Source organism: Salmo salar, chromosome 16, assembly GCF_965601325.2.
Source record: "Salmo salar chromosome 16, fSalSal1, whole genome shotgun sequence".
NCBI classification, from domain to species: domain Eukaryota; kingdom Metazoa; phylum Chordata; class Actinopteri; order Salmoniformes; family Salmonidae; genus Salmo; species Salmo salar.
In genome coordinates, this window is record NC_138306.1 from 49,703,691 (window position 1) to 49,729,007 (window position 25,317).

At 44.9% G+C, this 25,317-nt stretch overlaps 1 protein-coding gene across 1 annotated transcript in view; it reads right to left on the reverse strand.

Annotated features, from left to right (window-relative positions):
• Window positions 1–25,317, reverse strand: part of LOC106574005 (obscurin) — a 56,879-nt gene that overhangs the window by 21,104 nt on the left and 10,458 nt on the right. The window contains exons 10-40 of the mRNA XM_014149500.3: window positions 24,806–25,072; window positions 24,421–24,690; window positions 23,406–23,675; window positions 22,552–22,818; window positions 22,128–22,400; window positions 21,700–21,963; window positions 21,198–21,464; window positions 18,313–18,579; window positions 17,890–18,159; window positions 15,736–16,005; window positions 15,204–15,479; window positions 14,541–14,807; window positions 11,856–12,122; window positions 11,407–11,673; window positions 11,022–11,291; window positions 10,472–10,738; window positions 9,983–10,249; window positions 9,377–9,643; window positions 8,801–9,070; window positions 8,011–8,289; window positions 7,635–7,892; window positions 4,834–7,473; window positions 4,614–4,689; window positions 4,441–4,538; window positions 2,117–2,226; window positions 1,495–1,698; window positions 1,239–1,321; window positions 956–1,129; window positions 658–817; window positions 422–529; window positions 39–203 (exon numbers count right to left, since the gene is read on the reverse strand). Coding sequence (XP_014004975.3) covers window positions 39–203; window positions 422–529; window positions 658–817; window positions 956–1,129; window positions 1,239–1,321; window positions 1,495–1,698; window positions 2,117–2,226; window positions 4,441–4,538; window positions 4,614–4,689; window positions 4,834–7,473; window positions 7,635–7,892; window positions 8,011–8,289; window positions 8,801–9,070; window positions 9,377–9,643; window positions 9,983–10,249; window positions 10,472–10,738; window positions 11,022–11,291; window positions 11,407–11,673; window positions 11,856–12,122; window positions 14,541–14,807; window positions 15,204–15,479; window positions 15,736–16,005; window positions 17,890–18,159; window positions 18,313–18,579; window positions 21,198–21,464; window positions 21,700–21,963; window positions 22,128–22,400; window positions 22,552–22,818; window positions 23,406–23,675; window positions 24,421–24,690; window positions 24,806–25,072 — 9,458 coding nt within the window. The remainder of the gene's footprint in view (window positions 1–38; window positions 204–421; window positions 530–657; window positions 818–955; window positions 1,130–1,238; window positions 1,322–1,494; window positions 1,699–2,116; window positions 2,227–4,440; window positions 4,539–4,613; window positions 4,690–4,833; window positions 7,474–7,634; window positions 7,893–8,010; window positions 8,290–8,800; window positions 9,071–9,376; window positions 9,644–9,982; window positions 10,250–10,471; window positions 10,739–11,021; window positions 11,292–11,406; window positions 11,674–11,855; window positions 12,123–14,540; window positions 14,808–15,203; window positions 15,480–15,735; window positions 16,006–17,889; window positions 18,160–18,312; window positions 18,580–21,197; window positions 21,465–21,699; window positions 21,964–22,127; window positions 22,401–22,551; window positions 22,819–23,405; window positions 23,676–24,420; window positions 24,691–24,805; window positions 25,073–25,317) is intronic.

A 25,317-nucleotide genomic window follows, 5' to 3' on the forward strand; every position in this document is an offset into this window, starting at 1 on the left:
GCCCCTCAACCACTCTTTGTGGGTTATGGGTGAGTTACCTGGCGGACGGGTTCTCCCAGTGCAGTGAGTGGGGCAGGGTAGTTCTCAATCAGAGACACCTGGTGCAGGTTGTCAGAACGCCAGGGCAGACAGGACACCATGGAGAATGCATCCTCCAGCAGACAGCAGCTTTTCCCACACTTAGCCTTGTTCTTGATCAGCTCCTGTCAACACACACACACACACACACACACACACACACACACACACACACACACACACACACACACACACACACACACACACACACACACACACACACACACACACACACACACACACACACACACATACACACACACACACACAGGGAGAAATCCATGGATTAATGCTTTGGAAAGGTCTCAAAATGGACACTTAGAATCGGATAATGAGCACTGACCTTGAGCAAGGCCTGGTAGGTCTGAATCCTCTCCGCTGGTCTCTGTAAGAAGGTGATGACATCCAGCACTGCAATTTCGGGGTGCTCAGGCTCTGTTCTCGTGTTTTGCTGGAACACAAAGGTCAATATACGTGAATGTCAGCGTGGAAAACTGGGAGCATGTGAGAGCAAATCGTTTTTCTTCTGGGTGTCATGGTCAATTTTTGTGCATTATGGTAAATGATCTGACTGCATGCCTTGAAGTACTGCTGGATGGTCTTGTCAGTGACACAGGCCTCTGCCTGTGATTGGCCCATCATGTACTGCAGATACTTCTGAAAGTCCTCTGCGTGTTTGAGCAGGTGCATGGCCACGTCATCATCAGTAGAACACTCGCTCAGCCTGGGCAGAATAGACCTGAGTAGGGGATAGGAAAATAAGGACAGTATTTACCTCGTTTTTCATTACATGAGTTAAAAAATGTATCTTAAACAGCATTTTATTTGATTAACCAGCTCTCACTCTCGACAAAGAGAACAGTTGTGACGTTATCACCTCTCGTGTAAAGCCATGATGTCCTTGATATTGCGGAAGATTGTTTCTTTCTGGTTGATGATGTTGATGGGGACATGAGGGCTAGTGTCTAAGTGGTGCAGGTAATGGGATGTAAAGTCCTTCATCTCCTTCACAAACTCTTCCTCCCCATCAATCAGCCCCTGGATCAATTGGCTAAAGAAGTAAGAAATATCACATGGAATGCTGACAGTATTCTTTAAGAGACTATATTAATCAAATATGCTGAACTCTCACTGTGATCAGACAATATTAATTCACTCACCTTAATGTTCTTCTGTACTCTTCCTCTGTAGAACCTGATCCATCCATCTCCTGTTGTGGTGTCCTCACTTGTGGGAATGTCTCCTTTACAAAATGCAAAACAGTTTGAATAAATGTACAGTCAAAAATTATCATTACCTCTGACGAATCCTGTTTATGTGAAGAAACATAAAAAGTAGTTGATTGCATGGCCAAAATATGTCAATTTTGTCCATTTTATGTCCATCCTTTACCAGGACATACTGATGACCTAATACCTTTCTCTTCTTCTCCAGGTATGCAGGGGAGACCCATCCTTGGCGTGAGGGGGTGTTCTTGGAGGGTTTGGTACGGACCAGCCACTTCTCAGGGTGGACAGAGTCCAAGACCTCCACGTACTGGCCCTCCTTCAACACAAAGGTCTCCTTGTTGCCACCTTGTTGAGAGGTGCAGTTAGCTCTGGCCACATAGATATCAAATGTCTGTGGAAAAAAGTTGGTAAAAAGTTTAGTTCCAAAACGCTATAGCCACAAATGTTTCACATTTGTATCTTTTGATCATAAATTACTGCTTATGGTATAATCCAGCAGTATACCACCCTGCATCCCACTGCTGGCTTGCCTCTGAAGCCAAGCAGGGTTGGTCCTGGATGGAAGACCAGATGCTGCTGGAAGTGGTGTTGGAGGGTCAGTAGGAGGCACTCTTTCTTCTGGTCTATAAAAAAATATCCCAATGCCCCACATTGCCCTGTGTAGGGTGCCGTCTTTCAGATGGGATGATGAATGGGTGTCTTGACTCTCTGTGGTCACTAAAGATCCCTTGGCACTTATCGGAATAGTAGGGGTGTTAAAATGGGGGGGCTGCTATGAGGAAGTTTTTCCAAAGTAGACCATACTGTACCTCTCCTCTGTCCTCATCACCATCTGACTCTGAGCCAAAACCTGTGAGAGCAGCAGGCGTATGGGCACAGTGGTGTTTCGGGGACAGAGTCCTCAGTTTGGAATCCGTAGCTGGTGGGACATTCAGAGGAAGTGAGAGAAGTAAACAGAAGCGTGCAAATGTGATTGAGTAATGAGTATGTAGCAAGGTAATGTTGTTCCCTTAGGTTATGAACAAGATAGCTTTCGTACCAGACTATTGTCACTCTTATTATTTAAATTCAACTTAGTGATCATAGATTGGACTGGTTCAATGAGGACACTTTATGGGTTATTCTATTTCTGAATTTGTACTTCTACTGTGGTATTGCCTTAACCATAACCATGACTTTTGGTGTATTATTTATACAATTATTATGAATCTTTATCTGTCATTTGAGTTTAACAAAGGTGGTATAATTATGACAATCAAGACATGTAGAATGGTTTAGCCCAGCTCTCCTGAATCTGTGTTGCATCATCCATTTCACTGTTTGTTGTCTTCTGCTCACATTGGAGAAGGTATGTGTTTTTCTGCTCTGACATTTATAACGTTAAAAGTGTGTAAATATCACTATATTTCTACTAAAAAGTAGCAGAATGTGTTCCCTGTAAACTTTATTCATGCACGGAGTCTGAATTCTGTTTGTTTAGAATGTTATCTTCGTACACAATCTTAATGGAATGTTCGCCTTAATGAGCTTAGCATTCTATGCTAGCTGTACATTGCATTCAATGAGAATTGAAGGGACTGAACGTGATATTGCTTTACTATCCAACAGGTGCAGATAACATTTTATTTATTTATTTTATTATTTTAATATTATAATTCACTGCAGGTATGTTACCCTTTTCTATTTGAGAATTACAAAGGGTTGTATTCTTTTTAGTTTTATATTATAATGTATAATACAGTGCCTTGCAAAAGTATTCACCCCCTTGGCGTTTTTACTATTTTGTTTCATTACAACCTGCAATTGAAATGGATTTTTATTTGGATTTCATGTAATGGACATACACAAAATAATCCAAATTGGTGAAGTGAAATGAAAAAAATAACTTATTTCATAAAATTTTAAAAGATTTAAAACGGAAAAGTGGTGAGTGCATATGTATTCACCCCCTTTGCTATGAAGCCCCTACATAAGATCTGGTGAAACCAATTACCTTCAGAAGTCACATAATTAGTTAAATAAAGTCCACCTGTGTGCAATCTAAGTGTCACATGATCTGTCACATGATCTCAGTATATATACACCAGTTCTGAAAGGCCCCAAAGTCTGCAACACCGCTAAGCAAGGTGCACCACCAAGCAAACGACACCATGAAGACCAAGGAGCTCTCCAAAGAGGTCAGGGACAAAGTTGTGGAGAAGTACAGATCAGGGTTGGGTTATAAAAAAATATATGAAACATCCCACGGAGCACCATTAAATCCATTATTGAAAAATATGGCACCACAACAAACCTGCCAAGAGAGGGCCGCCCACCAAAACTCAGGGACCAGGCAAGGAAGGCATTAATCAGAGAGGCAACAAAGAGACCAAAGATATCCCTGAAGGAGCTGCAAAGCTCCACAGTGGAGATTGGAGTATCTGTCCATATGACCCCTTTAAGCCGGACACTCCACAGAGCTGGGCTTTACAGAAGAGTGGCCAGAAAAAAGCCATTGCTTAAAGAAAAAAAATAAGCAATGACATTTGGTATTCGCCAAAAGGCATGTGGGAGACTCCCCAAACATATGGAAGAAGGTACTCCGGTCAGATGAGACTAAAATTGAGCTTTTTGGCCATCAAGGAAAACCCAATGTCTGGCGCAAACCAAACACATCTCATCACCCCGAGAACACCATCAATTTTAATTCCAGGTTGTAAGGCAACCTGGAATTAAAAAATGGGGGTGAATAGGAAAAATGGGGGTGAATACTTTCAAAAGCCACTGTAAAGTGGATGTAAATTGTGGTGCCACATGCATTGCATGTGCTTGTGCACAAATACATGTATAGGTATATGCATCACTGTGTCTTTTCCTATTGGAGAAGGTGCAGATGCTGTTGATAGGTACTGATACCTGTTATTTTCTACATCTACAACACTGTCTTTACTCTACACAACACAACGCTGACTGAAACCCATTACATGTGTATGATATCAAATTATTATAACATTTACAGCAATCAGTGTTAAAGTAAATGGATTCAGTACAATCAGTGTTAAAGTAAATGGATTCAGTACAACGTGAAATACCATAACCACAAAAGGCAACAACTCAATATTTAGGTCTAACGACACAATAAAATATGGCTGACCTTTGACCTTCAAATGCCTCTTTGGTGGTTGAGGGGTAACTTTCTGTTCTTTATCCTTATGGGGTACCTGTTCCTCTGTCTTAATGGCTTCCTTTTCCCTGTGGGAATATTTTTGCTTATTAACATATGATTAAAAGTCTTTGGTTGTTAATTGAAGATTATGAAGGTCTTACCTGCAGGGATCTTTGGGGATGATGCCAACAGGCTCTATGAAATCTGGAGCTGTGTCGTAGTCCGAGGGACTAGACACTGGAGAGACAGAGAAAACAAAATATGATTTTCAGTCTATCAACCAAACAGTTACAACTCACCCCTTGCAAAGGCAGACACAATTACTGCATATGCCCCAGTTCACATACTAAGGACATCTGTCATGTTTCTAACTTGACTTACTAGAGCTGGCGGAGATGAGTGAGGCCCTCCTCTCCTGCAGGGTATTGCGGGGATCCTCCTCGGTCAGGTTGTAGGCCTGCCACAGGGAGATCCCCTCACTCTCCACAGAACCCATAGTCTCCTTCCCAGAGGTGGAGGTCTGGGCTGGCTGGAGAGGGCCAACAGAGGCCAGGACTGGGTGCACAGAAGGGGTGGAGGGCTGTGCTGGGGCTGCAGGCCTCTGGGTGGAGGATGGAGGCTTTTGAGGTTGACCCACAGTAATGTTGCCATTATATGAGGTCACACCAAACTTGTTGACCACCTCACATGTATAGACCCCAGTGTCTATGGCTGACATGTTGATGATCACCAGTGTGCAGATGCCATCCTCAGAGGTGTTCATGTGGTGGCGTTGGTCTCCTATGATCTGCTGGCCGTTCTTCAGCCAGCGTACTGCATTAGACTTCCCTTCCACCACGCACGCTAGCTGGATGGTACCGTTGGTCTCAACGTTCTGGTTCTTGAACACCTGCTTGAAGATTGGCCGCATGTCTTTGCGGGCCTTGTATCCCTTGAAAGCTGCCTGGATCTTGATGGCGGCATCCAGCATCTCAGGTTCGTCCTCTACACTGATTTCCATGTCAGGTTCAGTCTCGTCAACTTGCTTAGTCATCGGGAGCCCCTTGGGAACTCCAGTTACAGCAACTACAGGCTTGCTGGTCTTCTGGTTGACTCTTACCTGGGTGGGGGCCTCAGTGGAGGACCCATCCTCTGAGATATGGACTTGGTTACCATCCTCCGCAATCTTGTGTTTTTCCGTCTCCTTCACCATAAACCTCACTGGCTGTTTGTCCTGATGGTATATTTCTATATCTTTCTCCTTTTTAGATCTAACAGACCTAACTAACTGCTCTACCCCAGCATCTGACACTATAGATGCTCGTCTCGCTGGTGGAACTGGCTGTTTCCTCACCTCGTCTACCCCAGCATTCGAGACTGAAACAATAGATGCTCGTCTCGCTGGTGGAACTGGCTGTTTCCTCACCTCGTCTACCCCAGCATTCGAGACTGAAACAATAGATGCTCGTCTCGCTGGTGGAACTGGCTGTTTCCTCATCTCGTCTACCCCAGCATCCGAAACTGAAACAACAGATGCTCGTCTCGCTGGTGGAACTGGCTGTTTCCTCACTTTGTCTACCCCAGCATCCGAAACTGAAACAACAGATGCTCGTCTCGCTGGTGGAACTGGCTGTTTCCTCACCTCGTCTATCCCAGCATCCGACACTGAAACAACAGATGCTCGTCTCGCTGGTATAACTGGCTGTTTCCTCACCTCGTCTACCCCAGCATCTGAAACTGAAACAGAAGCTCGTCTTGCTGGTGGAACTGGCTGTTTCCTCATCTCGTCTACCCCAGCATCCGAAACTGAAACAACAGAAGCTTGTCTCGCTGGTATAACTGGCTGTTTCCTCACCTCGTCTACCCCAACATCCGACACTGAAACAACAGAAGCTTGTCTCGCTCGTGGAACTGTTTTTTTGCCAACATGCTCTACCCCAGCATCCAACACTGAAACAACAGAAGCTTGTTTCACTGGTGGAACTGGCTGTTTCACCATTTGGTCTACCCCAGCATCAGAAACTGAAACAACAGAAGCTCGTCTCGCAGGTGGAACGGGCTTTTTGCCTACATGCTCTACCCCAGCATCAGACACTACAGATGCTTGTCTCATTGGTGGAACTGGCTGTTTCCTCACCTCGTCTACCGCAGCATCCGAAACAACACAAGCTCGTCTCGCATGTGGAACTGGCTTTTTGCCTACATGCTCTACCCCAGCATCAGACAGCATAGATGCTCGTCTCTCTGGTGGAACTGGCTGTTTCACCACCTGGTCTACCCCAATCTCTTTCAATATCTTTTTCTCCCTCGGGTCTATCTCAGTCTTCTTCACCATAGACTTTTTCTCCTCTGTGTCTGTCACTATAGCGCTGACTGGCTGTTTCACTGGCTTTTTCTCCCTCTGGTCCATCTGTGTCTCCTTCACCATAGTTGCCTCCTTTCCTTTAGACCTCAGTGGTGGTACTAGCTGTTTCTGGGTCTTTTCTGCTATGGTATCCTTCACCATACCTACTGGCTGTTTCACTTTCTGTTTCTCCTGCTGGTCTACCTTAGTCTCTTTACCCATAGACCTTAATGACTGTTTCTTATGTGGGTTTACCACTGTCTCTTTTTCCTCAAGCTCCAGGTCTTCCTCTGACTCCACAATGGATGACCGGGTCATGCCCCGTTTCTTTGGCTCTGGAGGGCCAGGTCGGGCCTCTTCTGGTGGAGTAGTGGGAGAGGCAGCCTTTGTGCGAGGAATTGTCTTGGGAGGATCTGTCTTGTCTGAGGGAGGCTTTACTGCCACAGAGGCGGTGGTCTCCACACCACCTGCCTGGCACGTGTAGCTGCCACTGTCTTCCTTCTTCAGCTCCAGGATGTGTAGCTGAAACACACAGCCGTCCTGCCTCAACTTGTACTTCCTGTTGGGCCTGAGAGGTAGCCGGCCCTTCCTCCACTGGACTGGGACCGCAGGCTTAGACAGCTCACAGGATAGGAAGGCAGTGCCCCCCTCCTCAGCCTCCACAGCCTGCAGCTCCTCCTCAAAGTAAGGAGGTAGCTCTGGAGAGATGGAAGATAATCAGGGAATTGGAAATCTATGTTCCATTTGACCAATGTTAGGATGAGTAATGCAAAGAGAAAATTCTGAATATTGTAACCCCCGGAGATAAACCTCAGTTCCTGGTTATGTTACTTTGCTCTTAATTATTAGAAATCCTTACCATTGACAGTCAGATTGGCGCTGCTCTGCATGTCACCAGTGTCACAGGAGTATATCCCAGAGTCCCCTGGTTCCGTGTCATGGATGAGCAGCAGGTTGAGCTTGCCCTCCTTACGAGTCTCATACTTATCTCCGTTCAGGATGGGCATCCTGTTCCTTCTCCATGTGACAGGGCTAAAGAGGTCAGAGGTCATACAGAATAAAGTGGCTGTCTCCCCTTCCATGATGACGATGTCCCCAGGCTTCTTCTCAATGAGTACTGACAAAGACAGGAAACAGAGTAAACTACATATACACCTTCTAACTGCATACACATATTAGTGATTATAGTGTATAATTCACATTGTACTGTAACAAAATCAAAAGAGGTGGCAAACCTTTGGGTTTGGGGAGCACCAGCAATTGGGCGGAGGTCTTTTCCTCCCCGACCACGAAGGCCACGGTCCCGGTCTCCTCCGGCGTGGTCATGGTCAGGACCAGGCGTTGCTGGTGGCCCAGGCAGCTCATCTGGTTCATTTCGTTCTTCTGCAGGAGGCTGGAGCCCAGCCACCACTCGCCCTCGCTTACCTCCTTGTGGGACAGCTCGCACACAAACACTGCGTCCTGTCCGGCCATGATCTTCATGTCCTTCAGTCCTGACAAGATCATCACACGCTCTGTAGAGAAAGGGTTAGGATCAGGATAACTATTTATAGGATAATGTAGCAAGCCATACAGAGGAGATTACCCATTCAAAAGAATGCAAAGAAGTAAGCAAGGTATAACCTATCCTCTACCTACAATAATCACATATCAAAAGGGGCAAACATAGACTCATTGGGTTCCTTCAATTTTGTGAGTTTAATGAGGATATACTCTACATATCTACATTCAGTAAACTCTTAGATTTTGCTATCTAGAACCTGAAAGGGTTCTTCGGCTGTCCCCATAGGAGAACCCTTTGAAGTACCCTTTTTGGTTCCAGGTAAAACCCTTTTGGTTCCAGGTAGAACCCTTTTTTGTTCCATGTAGATCCTTTTCCACAGAGTGTTCTATGTGGAACCCAAAAGGGTTCCACCTGAAACCAAAAAAGGTTCTACCACGAGCCAAAAAGGGTTCTCATATGGGGACAGCCCAAAAAAAACTTTTGGAACTTTTTTCTAAGAGTGTAGGATGGGGTTGGGCTACCTTTCACAACTAGCATGGCTGTGGTCTTCTTTCCCCTGGTGATGCAGCTGTACTCCCCGGCGTCCTCCAGACTCAACTTCCTGATCTCCAGGGTGTGAACAGGGCCGTTCTTCTTCAAAGTGAACCTCTCCCCGTCTGTGACCAGGCAGGCATCCTTCCTCCAGGTGACGGGGACCGTAACGCTGGAGACCTCACAGGAGAGGACCACTGACGTCCCCTCCATCACCACCTTGCTCTCTAGCTCCTTCTCAAAGAAGACTGATGCAGCAGCTGTATGGACCAGAGATGGACATCATCTGAAAATGTCTTGTGCTTCGGGGCCATTGCCCTATACTACCTACAGAGTACGATACTGTATAGGTCACAATTTGTTATGAAAAACCATTATTCTAGAATAGATATGTGGTTTTATACCTAAAGAGACCAGCTACATTGATCTCTTGCTTTATTGTGCATTCTATTCCACGTTGGTACAGTTGCTGGGGAGGCCCATACTTCAACTCTTCAATTCCTGGTGAAGGAGCCTTTCATATCCAACAAAAATGACAGCCAGACAACATGTAACATGTACTGTACCTCTCACGTTGACTTCAGCAGTGGTCTTCTGATCTCCGAATATACAGCTGTACTCCCCCACGTCCTCCGGTTGGATGTTCTTGATGTGCATCTCCGCTACCTTTCCCTCCAGCTTCATCTGGTACCTTCCTCCAGGGCTCACCTCCTCCTTGCCTTTCCACCACTCCACCGGGACTCCAGCCTTAGACAGCTCACAGCGCAGGTTCACGATGCCCCCCTCTGGGGCCTCCTGGTTCTTAAGACCCATTTTGAAGGTGACAGGTATGGCTGAGGACATGAAATCAAAACCAACCATTTTAGTACTTTTACAAAGATGTCACAAAGTGCTTAAAGGGATATTTTACTCAAAAACGACTTGTTCATAAGTCCACTGTTAATACAATCACAAAAAGGTATGCATGTCAGCAATTGATTTTAAGATGTAGAGCACTTTCAGTACAGAGCAGCAAAAATAAGCAGATGATCGTTTTTGAGTCAAATATCCCTTTAACAGAAACCAGGCTGAACAGAGGGTGCCCATCCTCCTAAATTACCTTCACTTATTGCTGTGTTTACTATAATAAAATACACAACCCCCCTTAAGAAACCAATAGCATCTCCTCTTACCGGTGATGTTGACAGTGGCAGTGGTTTTGGCTTCTGCGTAAACACAGCTGTAGAATCCGGTGTCCTCGAGCACTGCTTTCCTGATGGTCAGTTCCATCGTTGCCTCTCTCTTCCTTATCTGGTACCTCACTCCATTCTTCAGCAGCTCCTCTCCCTTCCTCCACTCTGCCGTCAGTCCTGGTTTAGAGAGCTCGCAGAATAACGTCACACTGTTCTCCTCCTCGACTTCCTGGTTCTTCAACTTCACCTTGAACGTGATGGGAGGAGCTGGGGACAGCAAACAAGTAAATTGGCGACTCATATACAAACATACACAAACTAAAGTCCCTATAGTGGAAAAGTATAAAACGAGGGATTGCATGAACCCATGAAATATCAGACATGTTATAACACGTCTCTGGTATTTATACACTATATTGTTGTTGAATACAACAACTGGGATGAAACAAATGTTATACAAAGTGTAGTACTATCATCAGTCTGACTCACCCTTCACGGTCAGTTCAGCCGTTGATTGGGCGTCTTTAGTCTTGCAGGTGTATTTCCCAGCGTCACTCTCCTCCACATTATGGATGAGCAGTTTAGTGATGCGTCCCTCCTGCTTCATCTCATATTTGTCTCCAGACTTCAGGATGACTCTCCCCTTCCTCCAGTCCACTGGGGCTCCAGGCTTGGAGAGCTCACACCAGAACTCCCCATTGTCCCCCTCTTTGATCATCGCGTTCTGGACCTCTTGTGTGAATGTCACAGGGAGGGCTGAGAAGAATATGTATCTAAGACTGAGACATTATCTGGCTCAACTGCTTTGATTTCTACACATCCTCTGACAGATTATTTGACAGGAAGGCATCATGATTAATCTCATGTGTATCCCTCTATGCCCCCTTGTGGAAAATGTACTTGGTGTCATCCAATGCACAATCCAGAAATTATATTCAAAGATATTTACATTTTCAGAATAACACATTTGCCAACAACCTTTGAAGAATAAACAGTATATCAATGTATTAGTATGTTAAAAAATGAGCAAAGACCATACCCCTAACTTTGATGTAAGCTGCTGTCCTGACATTGCAGGCGGTGACACAGCTATACTCCCCAGCGTCCTGCAGCACCACATTCCTGATGACCATCTCAGCAGTCCTCCCCTCCTGTTTCATTTGGTACCTCTCCCCTTCCCTCAGCAGCTCCTCTCCCTTCAGCCATTCCACAGAGACTCCCGATTTAGACAGCTCGCAGCGCAATGTCACGTTACCCTCCTCCGGAGCCTCTTGGTTCTTTAGTTTCTGATTGAAAGTGACTGGGACGGCTGAACAATGATAGAAACGCATACTGTGAGATCAACAGCTTCTAGGATTGTGTGGTACACAGCGAGTTTAAAATGTCAAGACGATGCACATATTATTCAACAGTGTTTCTCCTACCAGTGATACTGACGGTGGCAAACGTTTTCTGGTCTTCCAACACGCAGCTGTAGACTCCACTGTCTTCAGGTAAGGTTTTCCTGATGATCAGCTCCAACGTTGTGTTTTTCTGCTTCATCTGGTACTTCTCTCCATTCTGCAGAAGATCTGTTCCTCTGATCCATTCTACCAACATCCCTGGTTTAGAGAGCTCGCAGCGCAACGTCACATTGTTGCCCTCCTCAACCTGAACGTTCCTCAGCTCTTCTATAAATGTGACGGGGCGAGCTGAAAGACACCATAGTAGAGGGCTGTCAAACCTTTATGAAACCTATATTTCCCTTGTTTATTAAAAACAACTGGAATTGAAAACACATTTGTGTCTTACTGATGAAATATACAGCCTATTTGCCAAATGCAATATTCAAGCTTTCTCCAACATTTCCAAAGTATAACCAAAATATACCCACCATTTATTGTAACAGTGGCTGTAGTCTTTTGTTCACCACAAATACAGGTGTAAACCCCACTGTCTTCCAGATTCGCATCGATAATCTTCAATTCCACCAGTAAATCTTTCTTCCTTATCTGGCACTTGTCTACATTCTTCAACAGCTCTGCTCCCCTCTTCCACTCAACTGAGGCTGCAGGTTTAGACAGCTCACAGCGTAGTGTCACAGTCTTACCCTCCTCAACTTCCATGTTCCTCAGCTGTTCTTTGAAAGTGGGGGGTAGGCCTGAGGAAAACAAGGAACAGTAGTTAGTGGTGGTAAACCCTAAATGTGGAAAGGAGAACGGGCTAGTCCATTTCATGCTTTATGCTTGTGCTTCTGTCACAGAGAGAATGCAATAATCCAGAGTGTGTCCCTGGGGTTCAGTGAACACTGACATAATGTTCCATAATGACAAAACACAGCTTTTTGAAGCAGCACCAAGATCATTCTTTCACTGTCAGACAGCGCTTTGAAACAATGTTATTCATTCTCAGGCACACTGCTACAGGCAAAGGGGCATTTGATTGGCTTGTGGCTCAGTGAATAATCAGTGATGAACATGCTCTTTTTTTTTACCAGGCCCCCTCCTATTCCATTTTCAATAGCTTCTAACTGAATGGAGAGTTGAATGTGTCATACACTATATATATACACACAAGTATATGGACAGCCCTTCAAATTTGTGGATTTGGCTATTTCAACCACACTAATTGCTGACAGGTGTATAAAATCGAGCACACCGCCATGCAATCTCCATAGACAAACATTAGCAGTAGAATGGCCTTACTGAAGAGCTTAGTGACTTTCAACGTGGCACCGTCATAGGATGCCACCTTTCCAACAAGTCAGTTTGTCAAATTTTTCCCAGCTAGAGTTTCCCTGATCAACTGTACGTGGTGTTATTGTGAAGTGGAAACGTCTAGGAGCAACAACAGCTCAGTGTAGGCCTCACCAGCTCACAGAACGGTACCGCCGAGTGCTGAAGTACGTATTGGGTAAAAATTGTCTGTCTTCGGTTGCAACACTACTGAGTTCAAAACTGCCTCTGGAAGCAATGCCAGCACAACAACTGTTCGTCTGGAGCTTCATGAAATGGATTTGCATGGCCAAGCAGCCGCACACACGTCTAAGATCACCATGCGCAATGCCAAGCGTCGGCTGGAGTGGTGTAAAGCTCGCCGCCATTGGACATCTGGAGCAGTGGAAACACATTCTCTGGAGTGATAAATTACGCTTCACCATCTGGCAGTTTGATGGATTAATTTGAGTTTGGTGGATGCCAGGAGAACAGTACCTGCACCCAATGCATAGTGCCAACTGTAATGTTTGGTGGAGAATAAATAATGGTCTGTAACTGTTTGTCATGGTTCTTGCTAGGCTACTTAGTTCCAGTGAAGGTAAATCTTAACGCTACAGCATACAATGACATTCTAGACCAGAGCTGGGCAATTCCAGTCCTCGGAGGCCTGATTGGTGTCACAATTTTTCCCCAGCTAACACACCTGACTCCAATAATCTACTAATCATGATCTTCTGTTTAGAATGAAATTTGATTAATCAGCTGTGTTTTCTAGGGATGCATAAAAAAGTATGACACCAATCAGGACCTCGAGGACTGAAGTTGCCCACCCCTGTTCTAGACGATTCTTTGCTTCCAACTTTATGACAACTGTTTGCGGAAGGCCCTTTCCTGTTTCAGCATGACAATGCCCTCGAGCACAAATCAAGGTTAATACAGAAATGGTATGTTGAGATCGGTGTGGAAAGACTTGACTGGCCTGCACAGAGCTCTGACCTCAACCCCATCGAACACCTTTGGGATGAATTGGAACTTCGACTGCGAGCCAGGCCTAATCGCCCAACATCAGTGCGCGACCTCACTAATGCTCTTGTGGCTGAATGGAAGCAAGTCCCCACAGCAATGTTCTAACATCTAGTGGAAAGCCTTCCCAGAAGAGTGGAGGCTGTTATAGCAGCAAAGGGGGGACCAACTCCATATGAATGCCTATGATTTTAGAATGAGATTTGCGATGAGCAGGTGTCCACATACTTTTGGTCATGTAGCGTACCTTCTGATTGTAGGTTTTGTGCCCCAGACGCAACTGCAAGAGGATATAGGCCACAGTGATCCATCTTTTCTACATGCAACAAAGCTTAGATGCATACAGTAACCAGCGAAAAACTTGCAGTAAAACTCATCTGAGGACTCATTCTGAGCACAGTGGTTTCAAGACCCTTTCGATTGGAGTAATGCCAACCATAAGCAAGTAATAGGGTAACAAGATACAAAAGATAATATGGAATATTTTCAGGAATATGCTGAGCACACATAGTTTCACAGGAACATGTACTGTATGTGATCCAAAGGAGGCTGGTGGGAGGAGCTAAAGGAGGACGGGTTCATTGTAATGGCTGGAATGGAATCAATATCAGTACCAAACACATGGAAACAACGTGTTTGACTCAGTTCCGTTGATTCCATTCCAGTCATTACAATAAACCCGTCCTCCGAATGCTCCTCCCACCAGCCTCCTCTGATGTGCTCTTTCTTGCCTGATACACACTGGACTGGAGATGCACCTGGATATACAGTATCACAAATACATGTTTATCATAAGTTACAATATAAAGTCTAACCATGTTCATTTTGGTCTGACTCACCCATCACAGTCAGCTCTGCAGTTGACTGGGCGTCTTTAGTCTTGCAGGTGTATTTCCCAGCGTCACTCTCCTTCACATTATGGATGAGCAGTTTAGTGATGCGTCCCTCCTGCTTCATCTCATATTTGTCTCCAGACTTCAGGATGACTCTCCCCTTCCTCCAGTCCACTGGGGCTCCAGGCTTGGAGAGCTCACACCAGAACTCCCCATTGTCCCCCTCTTTGATCATCGCGTTCTGGAGCTGGCGCTTGAACGTCACAGGGAGAGCTGTGGAAACATTAACATTGGTTCGTATTGTATGACCGCAAGAAGTATAAATACAAACTTACTGTGTATGGTCTCAAAGCAGGAGTCACTTAACCTGTCCGCCTCTAAATAAGTAAATAGTGGTGGTGTCAAAATAATTTTGCCCCAGGGGGCCGCATTCTGTCTCAATAAGGTTTGGAAGGCCGCACTGATTTAAAAAATATTTCCTCGCTGTCAAAACGTAATTTAAAAAAATATATATATATAAAAAATTTGTCCAACAACCCCCCCCCCCCCCAAAGGATTTTAATTTGTATTTGTTTTAAATTACTCAAAGCACCCGTGGGCCGGATTGGATCCCTGTTCTAAGAGGTTATCTGAAAGGAAAATCATTGATATAGACCAAATGTTGCTTACCTTGCACTTTAACTACAGCGGTGGTCTTCTGGTCTCCAGTGACACAGCTGTATTTTCCTATGTCCTCCGGTTGCACGTTGGTAATGGTCATCTCAGCGATCCTCCCCTCCAATTTCATCTGGAACTTTCCCCCTGACAGAACCTGGGAGAGTTCTGTCTCCCCCCTCCACCACTCCACCGGGACGCCAGACTTAGACAGCTCACAGCGCAGGGTCACGTTGCCCTTCTCTGGGGCATCCTGGTTCTTCAGACCCACTCTGAAGGTGGCGGGTACAGCTGAGGGAACCAAGAGAGATAGGAAGTCAGCGAAAATAGGATATTTCATCAAAGAGTGAACACTGAACACAGTGAAATCTAGAACAGCCTTGAGAAACCTTTACCCTTCATCAGATAAGATGAAGGACAATGAATTAAACCTACACTGGAGCTAAGGGCTCAAGTTAAGTCAGGCGTTGAACATTTAACCAAGTTTTTGTGAGATGAGCACCAGTGACAATTGTTTCATTAGAGCACAATGCGTTATTGACCCTACCAAGGATTTTGACTGTGGCCTTGGTCTTCTGATCTCGACACACACAGCTGTAGACTCCACTGTCCTCAGGCAGAGCCTCCTTGATGATGAGCTCCAGTGCCAAGCCTCTCTGCTTCATCTCATACTTGTCTCCATTTTGCAGTATGATCCGTCCTCCCAGCCTCCACTCCACAGGGACCCCTGATTTAGACAGCTCACAGTGCAGGCTGATGGTGATCCCTTCCTCAGTCTGCAGATTCCTCAGCTTTTGCTTGAAAGTGATTGGAATTGCTGAAAGAAACCACAGAAATGAGGAACATGGATGCCATCGATTCACTTATAGAAAGGATTGTAATTTGATGCTGATGTATACTGCATAAAACATTTTTCACATTTTATATAAAATTCAATGTGAATTTAAATATACTGCTCAAACAAATAAAGCATAGTTGAATGTGCTGACAACAAAATCACACAACAATAATCAATGGAAATCCAATTGATCAACCCATGTTGGTCTGGATTTGGAGTCACACTCAAAATTAAAGTGGAAAGCCATAGTACAGGCTGATCCAACTTTGATGTAATGTCATTAAAACAAGACAAAATGAGGCTCAGTAGTGTGTGTGGCCTCCACGTGCCTGTATGACCTCCCTACAACGCCTGGGCATGCTCCTGATGAGGTGGCGGATGATCTCCTGAGGGATCTCCTCCCAGACCTGGACTAAAGCATCCGCCAACTCCTGGACAGTCTGTGGTGCAACGTGGCGTTGGTGGATGGAGCGAGACATGATGTCCCAGATGTGCTCAATTGGATTCAGGTCTGGGGAAAGGGCGGGCCAGTCCATAGCATCAATGCCTTCCTCTTGCAGGAACTGCTGACACACTCCAGCCACATGAGGTCTAGCATTGTCTTGCATTAGGAGGAACCCAGGGCCAACCGCACCAGCATATGGTCTCACAAGGGGTCTGAGGATCTCATCTCGGTACCTAATGGCTAGTCATTAGGTCAGGCTACCTCTGGCGAGCACATGGAGGGCTGTGCGGCCCCCCAAAGAAATGCCACCCATTTTTTACATTTTAGTCATTTAGCAGACGCTCTTATCCAGAGCGACTTACAGTAGTGAATGCATGCATTTAATATATATATATATTTTTGTACTGGCCCCCCGTGGGAATCAAACCCACAACCCTGGCATTGCACACACCATGCTGGCATGGCAAACACCATGCTCTACCAACTGAGCCACAGGGAATGGCCTACACCCCACACCATGACTGACCCACCGCCAAACCGGTCATGCTGGAGGATGTTGCAGGCAGCAGAACGTTCTCCACGGCGTCTCCAGACTCTGTCACGTCTGTCACATGTGCTCAGTGTGAACCTGCTTTCATCTGTGAAGAGCACAGGGCGCCAGTGGCGAATTTTCCAATCTTGGTGTTCTCTGGCAAATGCCAAACGCCCTGCACGGTGTTGGGCTGTAAGCACAACCCCCACCTGTGGACGTTGGGCCCTCATACCACCCTCATGAAGTCTGTTTCTGACCGTTTGAGCAGACACATGCACATTTGTGGCCTGCTGGAGGTCATTTTGCAGGGCTCTGGCAGTGCTTCTCCTGCTCCTCCTTGCACAAAGGCGGAGGTAGCGGTCCTGCTGCTGGGTTGTTGCCCTCCTATGGCCTCCTCCACGTCTCCTGATGTACTGGCCTGTCTCCTGGTAGCGCCTCAATGCTCTGGACACTACGCTGACAGACACAGCAAACCTTCTTGCCACAGCTCGCATTGATGTGCCATCCTGGATGAGCTGCACTACCTGAGCCACTTGTGTGGGTTGTAGACTCCGTCTCATGCTACCACTAGAGTGAAAGCACCGCCAGCATTCAAAAGTGACCAAAACATCAGCCAGGAAGCATAGGAACTGAGAAGTGGTCTGTGGTCCCCACCTGCAGAACCACTCCTTTATTGGGGGTGTCTTGCTAATTGCCTATAATTTCCACCTGTTGTCTATTCCATTTGCACAACAGCATGTGAAATTTATTGTCAATCAGTGTTGCTTCCTAAGTGGACAGTTTGATTTCATAGAAGTGTGATTGACTTGGAGTTACATTGTGTTGTTTAAGTTTTCCCTTTATTTTTTTGAGCAGTGTATTTTCTAAATGATCTCCAACCCTTTACCCATGACAGTAACACTGGCTGTGGTCTCCACATTGCCACAAACGCAGGTGTAGATATTGCAGTCTTCAGGTTTCGCATCCAGAATCTTCAGTTCATTCACCAACTCTCTCTGCTTTATCTGAAACTTCTCTCCATTGTTCAGCAGCTCCTCTCCTCCCATCATCCATTCAACAGGGACTCCTGGTTTAGAGAGCTCACAGTGTAACACCAAATTGTTCCCCTCTTCAACCTGTGCGTTCCTCAGCTTTTTTTTGAAGGTAACGGGCAGGGCTGAAGAAACATGGAAAATAGTTTAATGAGAATAGTATAAACTGTAATGTATTTCGGCCTTCATGTAAATAACCAAAATGTAAATGTATAAAATGTCACTTCAAGAAAGATCAGCTGTACAGGAAAACATAATAAGGCTGAGGAACTTCCTACCGCTGATTTTGACGGTGGCCGTGGTCTTTTGGTCTGCACACTGGCAGCTGTAGACTCCACTGTCTTCTGGCACAGCTTTCCATATCTGAAGCTCCGATATGGTCTCCCTCTTCCTTATCTGAAACTTCATTCCATGCCTCACCAGCTCCTCTCCTTTCTTCCACTCTACAGGGACTCCTGGTTTGGAGAGCTCACACCGCAATGTGAAACTGTTGCCCTCCTCAGCCTGAACATTCTTCAACTGTTGTTTGAAGGAGATGGGGATAGCTGACGAGTAAATATACATGTTTCAGTATTAAAGCCTCATAAATGTAAAGTCCCCATATTTGGGGACCCTATTAGATTTAGTTTTGTTCAGTTCAGTCTGGTATGAGAACGGTAGCCCCTATCTGCAAAAGCAGGGTGTCTGTGGAAAGCTAAGTGTCTTGGCTATTGATTGGTGCCTTCAAATATTTGGTGACATACTACCATATATGGGCATACAAATTTATAAGGGCAGGGTGAGCCGATTACCTAATTTCAAGATGGCTGCTACCTACTGTACATTCCGGTTAGCGTTGTGAAACATAAACAAAATAGACACGGAACACGTTGATACACACAGAAAGCTGGGACTCCACAGATCATGAAGATGTCTTATTTGTCTGTCTGTGACCTACCGTTATTGCTCACCAGCCCCGAGAGTCAAAATGTTTATTTTACACAACGTTTTCACCAAACATCTTACAAGGTAAGCTTCGATTTGGTCTGTGTTCGAGCTATAGCTACATGGGGTGGTATCAAATGAATCCTTAGGTTGGTAGGAACAGATCTAGCCTATTGTCAATGTTTTCTGATGATGTTTGACTTAATGGCAACATTGAATGTCCACCGAGTGACTATATCTTTGCACATCAAAAATATGATGTTGCCTGCTTAGGCATCCATTACACGGGATTGGCTACTATGGCACCTTGATAGTCTTGTAACCAATGAGATAAGCTTTCCAGGGATTTGCAGTTGACCTGTATGGAACAAAGCAAGGCCTAGAACCTTTTAAAATCCAGTTTGTAAAAACAGTGCAATTACCACATTCTGACATTTTGGAGAGTTTGAAAGGACACTTAAATGTACCCTGGATACACCATAACACCACATAATGTTTGAGTGAGGTTGATATGGTAATAAATTGTGTTTTTATACTGAACAAATAGCATTTAGGATTGCAAATATGCAATATCACTGGAATTATCTAATTTACAAACCTAGAGGTTTAGGGACACTTGGAAACGTCCCCTGACCACACCTGACACCACTTATTAAAACATCTGCCCACTTCTAGTTGTTAGGTCTATCAATCCCATTTTTTTCTGATATCATTCACATGTTGTGGAAGCCATCTGATGTGTTTCCAGCTCTAGTCATCAATAATTCAGTTATATCTTGTCAATGAAAGATGACTTTCAAAATAAAAAAAATGTTATTTTGTGTGTACTTGATCTTGTGTATTCTGAACTATGTACCGTAATTTCCGGACTATTAAGCGCACCTGAATATAAGCCGCACCCACTGAATTTAAAAAAATATATTATTTTGAACTTAAATAAGCCGCACATGCCTATAAGCCGCAGGTGCCTACCGGGACATTGATACAAATTAACTTTACACAGGCTTTAACGAAACACGGCTTGTAACAAAAATGAATAGGCTTCAAAGAAACACGGCTTGTAACAAAAAATAAAAAATTTGCAGTAAGCTTTAGTTGTCTTTTTGCACTGAGTCAATTCCTCACGCTGCTGTTTCCAACGTCTTATCATCGACTCATTAAGACCAAGCTCCCGTGCAGCAGCTCTATTTTCTTTTCCAACAGCCAGATCAATCGCCTTCAACTTGAAAGCTGCATCATATGCATTTATCCGTGTCTTTGCCATGATGAGGGTGACAAAATGACTACCGTAATCAGAATGATGGGAAGTTTGAGAGCGCTCGATTTAATCTAAACAGTAAACAAAAAAGTTGTTTGACCTTAACCCGTTCGGCAATTTCATTGGTCTAATGAAAGCTTCTTGCCGCCGAAAAACTGAGCACGTCACAGAATGTGTTTTTTAATTTTTTTTTATTGAAAGCGGGAAAAATCCATATATTAGCCGCGTCATTGTTTAAGCCGCGAGGTTCAAAGCTGGGAAAAAAGTTGCGGCTTATAGTCCGGAATTTACGGTAACTCATATCTATCTTCTGATAATTTCCTCATAATCTCTCAGATGTCTTTTTTCCAAATATACCATGTTTTTGCATGTCAGAATCATGTAATTACTCATGAATAGCAGTTACTTTTGGGTATGTTTATTTAGGCGGAAATCTACATTTTGTCATTTCATTTAATTAACCACCAACAGGCATGACAACTGAATGAAAATGGAAAATGTTTCCATTCATGTTCAGATAGATTATCTTTAATTTATTGGTGTGATAATTAGGAATGTCAAGCGATAAAAAAATGTATTTGAGTTCCTAGCAAATTCAGAATTTGTTCAAATTTTGCTGTAATTTAAGAATTGAATACAAAAAGAATTACACAAACATTGATGTCTTGATTTTGTCCAAAGTAACGGTTTGCAAAATCAGGTAAATTGATAATGCACACTTTGTTTAACCTCAATGTCAACTTGTTTTAAAATCACTTTGTTTTTAGCTGTATATACTGTGTATTTTTAACATTTTCAGACAACGTGATCAATCACAATAAAAATACAGTTGTGCACTAAAATTATAAAAGATTAACTCTGATAGCACTAGTGATAATACAACATTACATTTATTGAATTCATTTAATTTCTGTTGGCACTAATGTTACTCCACACGATGCATCCCAGGAATTGAAATGAAAAGCAGGAATGTATTTTTACCGTGGACTGTGAGGGTGGCTGTGGTTCTGTGGTCTCGACACTGACAAGTGTAGTCTCCTGAGTCTTCTGGCTTCGGGCCAGTGATGGTCAGAGAGATGAGGGACTTCTTCTGCTTTATCAGGTACCTCTCTCCAGCCCTGAGGTTCTCCAAGCCCCTCTTCCAGTGGAACGCAACCCCCGGCAGGGAGAACTGACAGGACAGGGTCACATCCTCCCCCTCCTTCACCTCCATACTCTGCAGCTGTTGGGTAAACTCAGCTGGGATGGCTGGAACAAAAAAATTGACCAATGATAGCCTAATGTACATTGTGGTGTGACAAGAATAAGCAAGGTATAGCTGAAGCAAACCGGTAAAGAAGTAATCCTGTTCTTTGTCTTTTGAAGACATTTGATTCATATTCCACTATCTCATATACAGTACTTCTTTACATGTGATGCCAAATGCACAGTAAGGACAACAACAACATAATAAAATATCTCAAAACAGAGGTCCTTTTCTTACCTTTCACAGTGACAACGGCCTTGGTGCTGACCGATCCAGCGCTGCACTCGTACACCCCAGCATCACTGTTACTGACCTCCCTGATTGTCAGCCTGGCCTCATTACCTGAGCGACTGACGTAGTACCTCGAGGAGCTCCACATTAGGCAGCCATCTTTGTACCACAGGATGTGGCATGGCTTAGAGGTCATACACACCAGCACCAAACCGCCTCCCTCAATGGCCTCACAGTCCTCCAATGCTTTGGTAATGGTGGGACGTCTCTCTTTACCACAGGAAGGGTAGATTACATAGACAACCGTGTCAAATACGTAAACATTGGACATAAAGGATTGACATATAATTGACATAGTTTCATTTTGTGAATAGTTGTAATAGTACAGTGTTTTTAGATGTTTGTAAAACAAAACAACTTTACGCTGAAGTTACCTCTAACAAGCAATGAGGCGTAGGACCTCTTATCACCTGCCTCGAAGGAGATGGTGCCCGAGTCTTTATGTGCCAGCTGTTTGAAGGTTAAACTGTGGTATCCCCCCGGGACCACCTGGATCTCATTCAGCTTGTTGGTGTACAGTAAGGTCTCATCCAGGTACCACTTGACCCCAACATAGTCGCTGGGACAGATACGGCACCTGAACATCACCGTGTCATTCTCCAGACACTCAACATCCTCCAACTCATCCATGATCAACACCTTCTGACCTGCACCGACCACGCAAGGGTTTAACATTAAACATACACAAGCTGTATAGAAAGGAGAACACTCAATATGGCTGTCAAAATCCAACCTATAACAGAACGTTGACTTGAATGGGACTGTTTGTTCTATTCATTCTATTATCTATGGCCTTACCATGTACGGTCAGTAGAGCCCGGCTCTGCATGGTGCCAACGTCGCAGATGTACACGTCCGTGTCACCCTTGTCCAGGCAACTGATTGTGAGGGAGAGGGCCACGCCCTTCTGCTTCATCACATACTTTTTGCCCGCCCGGAGCTCTGCCATGCCCTTCAACCAGGTCACCCGCTTGGCCGGCAATCTCGTCTCACACTCCAGCGTCACCTTACTCTTCTCCTCGGCCCGTGCCTCTCGCAGCTCACGTGCAAACATGTGCTGCAGCTCTGCAGGTGTGGGAGGGGTTAAAAACACTTCCTGTGTGCTACACCTGAGCAGGTGTGGGAGGGGTTAAATACACTTTCTGTGTGCTACACCTGAGCAGGTGTGGGAGGGGTTAAATACACTTCCTGTGTCCTGCTACATCTGAGCATGTGTGTGAAGGGGTTAAATACACTTCCTGTGTGCTACACCTGAGCAGGTGTGGGAGGGGTTAAATACACTTCCTGTGTGCTACACCTGAGCAGGTGTGGGAGGGGGTTAAATACACTTCCTGTGTGCTGCTACATCTGAGCATGTGTGTGAAGGGGTTAAATACACTTCCTGTGTACTACACCTGAGCAGGTGTGGGAGGGGTTAAATACACTTCAAGTGGGCTACACCTGATTAGATACAAAAGCAGTCCAGAATCTGTCCAGAACATTTCAAAACAAGTCTTTCAAGTAATTAGTCTCAAGTCAAAGTCGAGTCCGGCTTATTGAGGCTCTGAGTCAAAGTTGAGTCGCAATTCATTTGCATTTGACACGAATACACAACATTGCTAAACAACACTATACCATTACACAGTAATACTGCAGTACTACCCAGTACTTGCCTCTGACCTCCAGCTTGGCCCGGGTCGCAATTCCATCTGCCTCACAGCAGTACTCCCCAGAGTCTCTGATGCAGGTGTTTGTAATCACCAGCCGTACCAGGTGGTCCTCCACACTGATTTGGTACTTGGGGTGGCTGTGCCTGATCTGATGGCCGTTCTTCAGCCAGCGGATGAAGGCCTCAGGCTTGGTGATCTCACAGCTCAGCTCAGCATCCTCCCCTGGGGTGGCTTTGACGTTCGTCATGTCCCTGAACACATGCACTGGCTTCTCTTTAGGAGGAAGCACATACAGTATAACATTACAGCAGGTTTTCTCTAGGGACACATACAGTATAACATTACAGCAGGTTTTCTCTAGGGACACATACAGTATAACATTACAGCAGGTTTTCTCTAGGGACACATACAGTATAACATTACAGCAGGTTTTCTCTAGGGACACATACAGTATAACATTACAGCAGGTTTTCTCTAGGGACACATACAGTATAACATTACAGCAGGTTTTCTCTAGGACACATACAGTATAACATTACAGCAGGTTTTCTCCAGGGACACATACAGTATAACATTACAGCAGGTTTTCTCCAGGGACACATACAGTATAACATTACAGCAGGTTTTCTCTAGGGACACATACAGTATAACATTACAGCAGGTTTTCTCTAGGGACACATACAAAATAACATTACAGCAGGTTTTCTCTAGGGACACATACAGTATAACATTACAGCAGGTTTTCTCTAGGGACACATACAGTATAACATTACAGCAGGTTTTCTCTAGGGACACATACAGTCTAATCTGTTTACAGGCCTTCAATCTGGACACCCACATTTTGCAATAGTCCCTCCTTAGGAAGAAACACACTTTATATAGTAATACGTATAGCCTAAGTGCCATCCTGTTGATGCTCTTACAGAGGTTAGATCAAGGATAGTGTGACTGGTCAGGATACACACAGGCTAGTACACATTTCAGACAGACACGCTTCAGACAAGAGCCAGTCACTCACCTTTGACAAATAGCATGGTCCTGCAGCTGAGGTCTTTGATGAAGAAGATAACGTCCCCGGCGTCAGTCAAGGTTGCATCTCTGATGGTCATCTTGTACTTTCGGCCCTTGTTTACGCTCTGGATGCGGCTGTTGCTAACCACAAGTTGACCGTTCAGAGTCCAGGAGGACTCGTCGATGACATCATGAGAGAGGACGCACTCGAAACTGCAGCTCTCGCCCTCCAGAACAGAGACGGTCTTCATACGCTGGGAAATGGTGATGTGAAGGTCTGTGGTGGAAAATGTCAGTGAGATCAGATGGACAATTGATAGTCTATAAGATGGGCATTTCTGTTCCAATAATTGTTTGGGCCAGACGTTGTTGATGATCTGGACCATACATACCATGTACAGTGACCTTGGCCTTGGTCTGGCTGGTGCCCAGGTCACAGCTATAGTGGCCTGCATCATCCTTACTCAGACTATGGATGATGAGCGCTAAGGACTTCCCAAACTTGAGCAGCTCATGTTTGTTACTGCTGGCCAGGACCGTACCATCTTTCCTCCAGATGGGGGTGACCATTGCCTTAGAGGTCTCACACTGCAGACACACCTTCCCCTCCTCCTCCCCTGACATGTCTTCTAGAGACCTCAGGAATACCGCTGGCTTTTCTGGAGGAGAAATTAAACAGTACAAACACATTAGTTCCTGATCTAATCGTTCACATTCTTCCAAGCATCAGTGGCTCTTATATCTCTTGCTTGTCTAAAGTTACTGATGGATAGGGCTGTTACAGTGACTGCATTGTCGCCACACCGGCGGATACGAGTCATGATGGCAGTCAAATTCCACGTGACCGTTTAGTCATGGTAATCAGGCTCCTCCAAGCTGTGATGCTGCTGATAGTCATTAGTAG